The sequence below is a fragment of the Bos indicus genome, chromosome X (assembly GCF_029378745.1).
Source record: "Bos indicus isolate NIAB-ARS_2022 breed Sahiwal x Tharparkar chromosome X, NIAB-ARS_B.indTharparkar_mat_pri_1.0, whole genome shotgun sequence".
Classification (NCBI taxonomy): Eukaryota; Metazoa; Chordata; class Mammalia; order Artiodactyla; family Bovidae; genus Bos; species Bos indicus.
In genome coordinates this window covers 45,810,041-45,821,205 of record NC_091789.1, presented here as the reverse complement: position 1 = coordinate 45,821,205, position 11,165 = coordinate 45,810,041, and the positions used below count along the sequence as shown (strand labels likewise).

At 41.9% G+C, this 11,165-nt stretch overlaps 1 protein-coding gene across 1 annotated transcript; it reads right to left on the bottom strand.

Moving 5' to 3' along the window:
- Positions 1–244: 244 nt before the first annotated feature.
- ERVFC1 (Endogenous retrovirus group FC1 Env polyprotein) lies at positions 245–1,653 on the bottom strand. Its single transcript, XM_070783434.1, is given in 5 exon segments — positions 245–1,059; positions 1,062–1,209; positions 1,211–1,270; positions 1,272–1,326; positions 1,328–1,653. Coding segments are annotated over 5 exon segments (1,404 nt in total).
- Positions 1,654–11,165: the final 9,512 nt, after the last annotated feature.

The following is an 11,165-nucleotide window of genomic DNA, read 5'->3' as shown; positions in this document are numbered from 1 at the left end:
ATGTAGAGGGGAAAGAAAAAAGTTTGTCCTTTCTTCCTCCTTGAGAATTCCAGACCCCTCTCTCCTTGAGGACTCCTAGACTTCTTATCAAACTGCCTAGGAAATGACCCTCTCATCCACCCCCTTTTTCTTTTAGGAGAATTATGTTGCCAAGGGAAAGGGGCATCATTTTCATTCCATAACTACTTCCTGCTGTTTAGGGGCATGGTCCCTAAATTGTTGAGGCAACATGTTCTCCTAACCCTCATACTGAAGGTCTCTGATCCAGGGGCCCCAAGTAATAGTTGGAGGAGGCTGTGACACTTGTAGGAGCTTGGACAACCATTAGTAACTTAAAAGCTTTCATGCGACTAGAAACAAATCCAGTTACACAGTTACAGACGCAGGGAGCAAACAGCAAAAATAGAAAAATCAGAATTATTGTAATTAAGATAGTTTTCCACCATGGGGAACACGTTAACATCTCCCAAAGTGAGGCAATTGAACCTTCAGGAGTATCCATAGGCCCAATCATCTTGTTCATGTGTTTAGTAAAATGAGTAACATTAGTGCTCATATCAGGTATATATGTACAGAATTGGGTATGAATAATGACAAAAGTTCCTCCTTGTGCAGCTGTCAGAATATCTACAGCCAATCTGTTTTGTAAAACCAGCTTTCTAATTTGTGCTTGTTTGGCATTAAGAGCTGAAATAGCTTTTTGAGAATCTTGTAATGCCTGTTGAGTAAAATTAGTCAAAGCATCCACTCATAGCATAGCATCTGTAGTTCCCAAAGAGAGAACAAACACTGCAGCCAAATAATCTTACCAGTGAAATACAGACCATGCCCACGGAGTTTTAAGGATAGGGTAAATTAACAGGCTTTTCTGAAGCTCTGAAAATATAAAGCCATGAGTAATGGCTAGACCTAGGGTGCATCTCCTTATCCAACCAGGGGGAAGCTATGCCCATAGGTAAGAGCCACATATCCAATAGGTCCCATTTGGAGCAAGCCAGTGTGACTGAGATATCCAGTACCAATCAGTGCCTAGCCAGACAAAGGGAGGACCTGAATTGTGTTGGAAAACAAGGGAATGATTACACTGCGTATTTCCTGAGGCAAAAATCCCAAGTGATTCCAATCATTATAATTAAGTTGTTGACTAACTTCTGGGGATGGCTCTATTTGTTCCCAGCATATAGGGACAGTATATATTAGATGTCTTTTTTTCAGGAGTTAACCATATAACCCCACCCCATATTTGATAAAAGTCAGGTAAAAAAAAAAAAATTAGATCTAGACCTATTTGCCTTATGTATAGTGAAATAGTCATTCAGATCAGATCAGATTAGTCACATTATGTCCATAGTTACATGAGTCCATCTTAAGGTTGTTAGATGTCATCAGATGATGAAGAGACATCACATATGATTGTTGTTGAAGGTATTTGCAAACTTGGAGAAAGTCTTTTCCTTGAAGTGGAGATGTCCACCACAGGAACCCCTCTACTGATGAAAAGGGGAGTGCTCCACAGACCCAGCAGTTAGACTGATTGTGGAATTCAGCATAGGAATGAGTCCAGGACAAGAAGGCATTATTCTGAGGATCAAACGGCAGACTCAGAACTTTTGGAGTCAGCAGAAGTAGGCTCACATAGATTATCAGGCCCATCTGAAAAGTACAAAGTCAGAGCATAGAAAGTAAAGACGTAAAATGAAGTCACTTAGTTCTGGTCAGGATGCCACGTCTTACCTCGAGTGTGATGTACCCGTGAATCAATTCCTGGCACTTTGACAGCTGTGGGAGAAGAAAGAATAACCTGGGAAGGGCCTTCCCAGAGGAGCTAGAGGGATTGGCCCCCAAACTCCAATGTTTTTATGAAGACCTCGGTTCCTGGCTCAAAAAGAGGTTTTCTTGACTCAGAGGCTGGGTCAGGAGTTGTCTCCCAGAAATCTGTTAATGCCTATTGAAAAGCTGAGAGCTGAGTTACATAACTAGTTAATTCCAAGGCTTCAGGGTCTATAACAATGTCTGTGCATAAGAAAGGCCTTCCATAAATACATTCAAAGAGGGACAGTCCCTCCTTTGGGGGGCAGTTTGAGCCCTCATTAGAGCTATGGGTAGAACTTTAATCCAATTGTTCTGCGTCTCTTGGGTTAATTTGTGCAGATGTCTTTCAATAATGTCACTAGCTTTTTCAACCTTTCCTGAGGATTGGGGTCTCCAGGAACAGTGTAAGTGATATTTTATTCCTAGAGCCGTAGACACGCCCTGAGTTACAGCAGCTTTAAAAGCGGAGCCATTGTCACTCTGAAGGCTCCGTGGCAGCCCAAACCTGGGGATAATTTCATGGATTAAAATCTTTATAACCTCCTTAGCCTGTTCACTACAACAAAGAAACACTTCAATCCATCCAGTAAAAGTATCCACCCAAACTTGTAAGCAAGAATATCCATTAGCTTTTGGCATATGAGTAAAATCAATTTCCTAGCCCTCTCCAGGATACTTTCCACTTCGTTGTAATCCAGATTTTGCTAGCTTTTCAGTCTTTGGGTTATTTTTCTGACAAACATCACATCTTTTGATAATATTCCGTGAAGTTTTCATTACATTTTTACCTTCAAACAAACGAGAAGCCATCTGGTAAGTATTCTCTGCACCCAAATGAAAACTCTGGTGTAAAACCTTAAGAATTTTCCACTGAGCATTTTCAGGAATTATTTGTCATAAGACTGTAACCATCCTTTATCAGTAATCTTTGCTCCTGTTTTCTCATATCTTTCTAATTCTTCCTCAGTATATTGTGGTTTTTCCTGTTCCACAGGACCTGTCCAGATCAAAGGTGTCTGCAGTGAAGGGGTTTCATAAAGTGCTGCTTTTCTGGCTTGACAGTCAGCCAACTGATTACCTTTGGCTACTTTACTCCCATCCCTGCTGTGCCCTTTGCAATGCATAACAGCTACTTCTTTAGGACAATATATAGCAGTTAAAAGTCTCTCAATCTCTCTGAAATGTTTAATAGGTTCTTCTGTTGCTGTTTTAAACTTTCTTTCCATATTGCTGTATGAGCATGTAAAGTCAAATAAGTGTAATTAGAACCAGTGTAGATATTTAACTGCTGCCCTTTGCTTAACTCTAGAGCTCGGGTCAGAGCCACAAGCTCCACTAACTGAGCACTGGTTCCCCAGGGGAGAGATTTTGCTTCTAAAACCTGTTCAGCAACCACCACGGCATTACCTGCCTTATGCTTTCCATTCCAACAAAAGAACTGACATCTGTAAATATTTCCATGTCAGGATTGTCTAATGGGGGTACCCATTAGACCTTCTTGAGCTTCATAGTTTATTTTTTTTAATTTTATTTAATTTTTAAACTTTACATAATTGTATTAGTTTTGCCAAATATCAAAATGAATCCACCACAGGTATACATGTGTTCCCCATCCTGAACCCTCCTCCCTCCTCCCTCCCCATACCATCCCTCTGGGTCGTCCCAGTGCACTAGCCCCAAGCATCCAGTATCGTGCATCGAACCTGGACTGGCATCTCGTTTCATACATGATATTTTACATGTTTCAATGCCATTCTCTCAAATCTTCCCACCCTCTCCCTCTCCCACAGAGTCCATAAGACTGTTCTATACAGCACTGTCTCTTTTGCTGTCTCGTACACAGGGTTATTGTTACCATCTTTCTAAATTCCATATATATGCGTTAGTATACTGTATTGGTGTTTTTCTTTCTGGCTTACTTCACTCTGTATAATAGGCTCCAGTTTCATCCACCTCATTAGAACTGATTCAAATGTATTCTTTTTAATGGCTGAGTAATACTCCATTGTGTATATGTACCACAGCTTTCTTATCCATTCATCTGCTGCTGGACATATAGGTTGCTTCCATGTCCTGGCTATTATAAACAGTGCTGCGATGAACATTGGGGTACACGTGTCTCTTTCCCTTCTGGTTTCCTCAGTGTGTATGCCCAACCAACAGTGGGATTGCTGGATCATAAGGCAGTTCTATTTCCAGTTTTTGAAGGAATCTCCACACTGTTCTCCATAGTGGCTGTACTAGTTTGCATTCCCACCAACAGTGTAAGAGGGTTCCCTTTTCTCCACACCCTCTCCAGCATTTATTGCCTGTAGACTTTTGGATCGCAGCCGTTCTGACTGGGTGAAATGGTACCTCATAGTGGTTTTGATTTGCATTTCTCTGATAATGAGTGATGTTGAGCATCTTTTCATGTGTTTGTTAGCCATCTGTATGTCTTCTTTGGAGAAACATCTATTTAGTTCTTTGGCCCATTTTTTGATTGGGTCATTTATTTTTCTAGAGTTGAGCTGTAGGAGTTGCTTGTATATTTTTGAGATTAGTTGTTTGTCAGTTGCTTCATTTGCTATTATTTTCACCCATTCTGAAGGCTGTCTTTTCACCTTGCTAATAGTTTCCTTTGATGTGCAGAGAGCTTCATAGTTTAAAGTTAGGAATTGGGAACAATCGTGATCAGGTAGGTGTTTCATTCTCCTTCTCAGGAAGGAAAGTGGCAGGATTTAAATTTCCACAAAATTTAAGCTTAGTTACTGGTTCTTCTAACAACAATGACTGATATTTAAGAAGCCTACTGTCTGTCATCCAAATATTAACCTTAGAATTTAAGATTCCACTCACATCATGTGAAGTCAGTACAGTAAGGTTTCATCCATTAATTATTTTTAAAGCCTCAGGTGCTAATAAAGCCGCTGCCCCAATTACTCTTAGGCAGTGGGGCCACCCAGATGAAATTACATCTAACTCTCTTCTTAGATAAGCAGTAGGTTGCTGGTGAGGCCCTCAGGGTTGTGTCAAAACTCCCAATGCCATACCTTTTCTTTCAGTGACAAACAAATTAAATTCTGACCCTGTGGGCAAGCTCAGAGTGGGAGCGTGCAGGAAAGCAGTCTGAAGAACCTTAAAAGACTTTTGAGTATCTGGAGACCAAACCAGTTTGTCGGTTTGGGCCTGCTGAGTTTCAGCTATAAGTTTATATAAAGGCCGGTCAAGTTCCTCATGAGCAGGAATCCAAATAGGACAGTAGCCTGTGATTCCCAAAAATCCACTCAATTGGCTTAAAGTCATAGGAATGGGATGATTTAGTATAGGTTTAATTCCCTCAGGGCCTATGGCCTAGTTCCTTCTGATATGATTAGGCCCAGATATCTAACAGATTGTTGACACAGCTGAGCCTTTTCTCTTCATGCCTTGTAACTGCAGCATGCCAAAATATTTAAGAAGTCTTCTGAGGCTTGTGAACAAACTTCCTCTGTCTCAGCACAGAGCAAAATATCATCTACATATTGTAAGACCACTGCTTTCGAGATATTAAAGTTTTGTACATCTTGTGACAAACTTTGTACAAATAAGTGAAGACCGTCACAAAATCCCTGGGGCAAAACTGTCCAGGTTAACTGAGAAGCTGGCTGTACTGTAGGGTCCTAAAAGGCAAATAGAAACTGACTTTCCTCTGCCAAAGGCACTGAATACAAGGCATCTTTCAAATCAATAGGAGCCTGTAATCCAAGTCTATGCCCCAACCAGTAACGCTGAAGAAGCTGAAGTTGAACAGTGCTATGAAGACCTACAAGATCTTTTAGAACTAACACCCCAAAAAAGATGTCCTTTTCATTATAGGGTACTGGAATGCAAAAGTAGGAAGTCAAGAAACACCTGGAGTAACAGGCAAATTTGGCCTTGGAATACGGAATGAAGCAGGGCAAAGACTAACAGAGTTTTGCAAAGAAAATGCACTGGTCATAACAAACACCCTCTTCCAACAACACAAGAGAAGACTCTATACATGGACATCACCAGATGGTCAACACCGAAATCAGACTGATTATATTCTTTGCAGCCAAAGATAGAGAAGCTCTATACAGTCAGCAAAAACAAGACCAGGAGCTGACTGTGGCTGAGATCTTGAACTCCTTATTGCCAAATTCAGACTTAAATTGAAGAAAGTAGGGAAAACCACTAAACCATTCAGGTATAACCTAAACCAAATCCCTTATGATTATACAGTGGAAGTGAGAAATAGACTTAAGGGCCTAGATCTGATAGAGTGCTTGATGATCTATGGAATGAGGTTCATGACATTGTCCAGGCGACAGGGATCAAGACCATCCCTATGGAAAAGAAATGCTAAAAAGCAAAATGGTTGTCTGGGGAGGCCTTACAAATAGCTGTGAAAAGAAGAGAAGTGAAAAGCAAAGGAGAAAAGGAAAGATATAAGCATCTGAATGCAGAGTTCCAAAGAATAGCAAGAAGACATAAGAAAGCCTTCCTCAGCGATCAATGCAAAGAAATAGTTGAAAACAACAGAATGGGAAAAACTAGACATATCTTCAAGTAAACCAGAGATACCAAAGGAATATTTAATGCAAAGATGGGCTCAATAAAGGACATAAATTGTATGGACCTAACAGAAGCAGAAGATATTAAGAAGAAATGGCAAGAATACACAGAAGAACTGTGCAAAAAAGATCTTCATGACTCAGATAATCATGATGGTGTGATCACTGACCTAGAGCCAAACATCTTGGAATGTGAACTCAAGTGGGCCTTAGAAAGCATCACTATGAACAAAGCTAGTGGAGCTGATAGAATTCCAGTTGAGCTATTTCAAATCCTGAAAGATGATGCTGAGGAAGTGCTGCACTCAATATGTAAGCAAATTTGGAAAACTCAGCAGTGGTCACAGGACTGGAAAAAGTCAGTTTTCATTCCCATCCCAAAGAAAAGCAAGGCCAAAGAATGCTCAAACTACCGCTCAATTGCACTCATCTCACACGCTAGTAAAGTAATGCTTAAAATTCTCCAAGCCAGGCTTCAGCATTATGTGAACCGTGAACTTCCTGATGTTCAAGCTCGTGTTAGAAAAGGCAGAGGAACAGAGATCAAATTTCCAACATTGGTTGGATCATGGAAAAAGCAAGAGAGTTCCAGAAAAACATCTATTTCTGCTGTATTGACTATGCCAAAGCCTTTGACTGTGTAGATCACAATAAACTGTGGAAAATTCTGAAATAGATGGGAATCCCAGACCACATGATCTGCCTCTTGAGAAATTTGCATGCAGGTCAGGAAGCAACAGTTAGAACTGGACATGGAACAACAGAGTGGTTCCAAACGGGAAAAGGAGTACGTCAAGGCTGTATATTGTCACCCTGCTTATTTAACTTATATGCAGAGTACATCATGAGAAAGGTTGGACTGGAAGAAACACAAGCTGGAATCAAGATTGCCGGGAGAAATATCAATAACCTCAGCTATGCAGATGACACCACCCTTATGGCAGAAACTGAAGAGGAACTAAAAAGCCTCTTGATGAAGGTGAAAGTGGAGAGTGAAAAAGTTGGCTTAAAGCTCAACATTCAGAAAACAAAGATTGTGGCATCTGGTCCCATCACTTCATGGGAAATAGATGGTGAAACAGTGGAAACTGTCAGACTTTATTTTTCTGGGCTCCAAAATCACTGCAGATGGTGACTGCAGCCATGAAATTAAAAGACGCTTACTCCTTGGAAGGAATGTTATGACCAACCTAGATAGCATATTCAAAAGCAGAGACATTACTTTGCCAACAAAGGTTCATCTAGTCAAGGCTATGGTTTTTCCTATGATCATGTATGGATGTGAGAGTTGGACTGTGAAGAAAGCTGAGCACCGAAGAATTGATGCTTTTGAACTGTGGTGTTGGAGAAGACTCTTGAAAGTCCCTTGGACTGCAAGGAGATCCAACCAGTCCATTCTGAAGGAGATCAGCCCTGGGATTTCTTTGGAAGGAATGATGGTGAAGCTGAAACTCCAGTACTTTGGCCACCTCATGCGAAGAGTTGACTCATTGGAAAAGACTCTGATGCTGGGAGGGATTGGGGGCCTGAAGAGAAGGGGACGACAGAGGATGAGATGGCTGGATGGCATCACTGACTCAATGGACGTGAGTCTGAGTGAACTCTGGGAGTTGGTGATGGACAGGGAGGCCTGGCGTGCTGCACTTCATGGGGTCGCAAAGAGTCGGACACGACTGAGTGACTGGTCTGATCTGTTCTGACCTTCAAATCAATTACTGAGAAATATTTGGCTTGTTCAGGAATTTCAGACAATAGATTATAAGGATTAGGCATCACGGGGTGTAAAAGAACTACAGTCTCATTTATTATTCACAAATCTTGAACTAGTATCCATTTACCATTTGATTTCTTTATACCCAAAATAGGAGTGTTGCATGGACTGTTACAGGGAATTTACAGCCCCACTAATTTCAATGTTTGATGATGGGTTTTAACCCTTCCTTAACCTTAGGTTTCAGTGCATGCTGCTTCTTATGTGGAAATATTTGCAGGTCTTTGAGCTTGACAACTACAGGAATAGCATTTTGTGCTCGACCCACAGATTTTCCATCAGCCCAAACTGTAGGATTTACATTTTGTTCAACTAAAGAAAGAGAAAGGGAGGGCTCCATATTCATAAAAACAGAGGCCTGGACCTTATTCAGTATATCCTTCCCCAAAAGTTGTGAGGGAGACTCTGGCAAGATCAGAAACTCGTGTGACAGTAGCACAGAGTAAGTTGCAACTTATAGAACTGAAGTAATACGTTTTTGCTCATCCAGACAGTCCCATTATGAAAGCAGATTGGAAAGAAAGTGGGCCAGTGGCTTCGGTAAGCACAGAGTAAGTTGCCCCAGTATCTAAAAGGAAATGGAAGGATTGGCCCCCTACAAATATTAATACCCGGGGTTCCTCAGGTGTATTTAGGATAGGAGCTTGTGTGGCAACCACCGGGCACCTTCAGTCCTGATTGTCTTGAGAGTCTGACCCCTGAGACCTATGCCTCTGGGGGCAGTCTCTCTTTTAGTGTGGTCCTTTGCAGACTGGACATGGAGCCAGGGGCAGCTTAGATGCCTGAGGGCAATCCCTCTTGAGGTGCCCCTCCTTTCCATGGTAATAGCAAGTCCATCCCTTTTCACCTGGATCCCTCTGGACATTTTTCTCAGGCTGTTTAAGAACAGTTCTCATAGCCATTGGGAAGAATTCCACCTGTTCCTTTGTCTTTTTCTGCCTTTCTTCCTTTTCCTCATATTCCCTACCATAATAAACTGTCTGAGCCAGTTGTAACAGATTATCTAAAGACTGATTGGGTCCATATGCCCATTTTAATAGCTTATGGCAGATATCTGGAGCTGACTGAGTGAGAAATCTGTCTTTTAAGATCACTTTTCCCTCTTCACTTTTGGGATCAATCTCAGTGAATCTGAGAAGGGCTTCTCTCAGTCTATCTAGGAATTTACCAGGAGCTTCCTTCTCCTCCTGTTCTATGTTTACCAATTTGCCATAGTTCAAAGGCTTAGCACCCACCTGCCTGAGTCCTTCAAGAATACATCTAAAAAAATGACTCTGACCCCATCTTCCTTTAGCTGTATTGTAGTCCCAGTCTGGTTCTATAGTTGGGACTGTGTGATTGCCAGTGGGGAAGGTGGTTATCTCATCCTCCCTCTTCCCTACTGATTCATTACCAAGCCATTCACCTCCATAAGCAACCACTTTTCCCAAAACTTGACTTTTTGAGTAGGGAGTCAGCGTTTGTCCCAAGATATACATCACATCCTTCCAAGTAAGGTCATAAAGCAAAGTAACACCTTTAAAAGCTCTAATATACTTTTCTGGGTCCTCTAAATAGTCTCCCAGATCCTCCTTGCTTCTTTGTATTTCTTGATAAGAAAAAAGGCTTATTATATCTCATAGACTGATTATTTCTTCCGGTGGGTGCTTCATGAAGAGGCAACAGCTTGTGTAGCTGTTCCTCAGTCTCTCTGGCTGCTCTGCACGTATGATCCCAGAGATAGATTGGATAAACCTACTTTTCTTTATCTCTTTGTCTCCTGTCCTCCATCTCATCTAGCAAAGTAGGAGGACTGGAGGGAGCTGAAGGTGTCATACCCAAATCTATACCCTTAGGACACAAGTCTGGCATATTTCACAGAGAGAAAAAGGGCAACACATATACTACTTCTACCCATTTCCCTTGTTTTCTACAGAATCGATCTAACTGTAAAACAGTTTTTAGTTAAGAGATGCTCCAACTGGCCACTGTTTGCTGTCCTCTAGTGGGTATCACAGCCATGAAGTATCACAGAGGAAGACCAGGTGTGTCTTCTTTAAGCCCTGGGGATGAAATCTATCCCAGTTTTTCAGGATACAGTTCAAAGGAGTGAGGCTGGAATTGTTAGCTCCCATCTGTAAGAGAGAAAAAAAGCTACCAGTGCCCTCTTTCTACCAGAGGCATCCCTCCCTGCTCTAGATGGGGGTGTAGACAGATTTTACACCAAACCTTTTCTTTCCTGGTCAGACTTAGTCTGTCCCTTACCGACACAGGTGCCGTACCTGTCCCTCCAGGGTCTACCACCGAGACGGGGTGGGGATGCACTGGGGGTAGACCTGATGGCATCCTTGACTGACGTCCAGCTCCTCACCATTAAAACCTTGCTTACCTCTGATGCCACCTAGGGTGCAATCATAGTAACCTTCTGGAATGCCTCCCAAGCTAAGACCGCTGGGGGAAACATTTGTCACCTGAGTGCCTGTGCATGACCCTGAGTCTATTCCTGACCACAATAAGACCGATACAAACATAAAACTGAAATGTCCCTTCCAAGCGTCACCATACCAGTATAAGAGCCTCCTCTGGTCCAGTAAGAACCAGCATTACCAAAGGAAAAAAACCCATAGCAATTCCAATCTGAGTAACCTTTAATCTCAGAGATCCTCTTAGAGCTAGATCTCCATCTAACTTACAGACTTTCAATTCCTGGTGAGGCTAGGTGCTTCCTGAATATCAATCCAAGTTTGGGACCTAAGTCATAGTACACAGTAACAGCATAGATCACAAATCCCTTGAAAATCTATGATCCGTATGATTAGGTTAGTACTTCTAATTTCCAAGGAGTTATGAAATGGTCAAAGAGACTGAAAAGTTTGACCAAGAAAGGAGAGTTTGGTCGACACTCTTTGCCCCTTTCTGGCTAGTCCCTGAAGGAGACATTGGGTGCCTCTTGGCATTGGCAGGTAGGTATAAACCCGCGACAGGTTTCTGCCATAAGCTGTATGAGGTCACCGTGGAATCGCAGAGTAGGGCTCCTCATTTGCTTC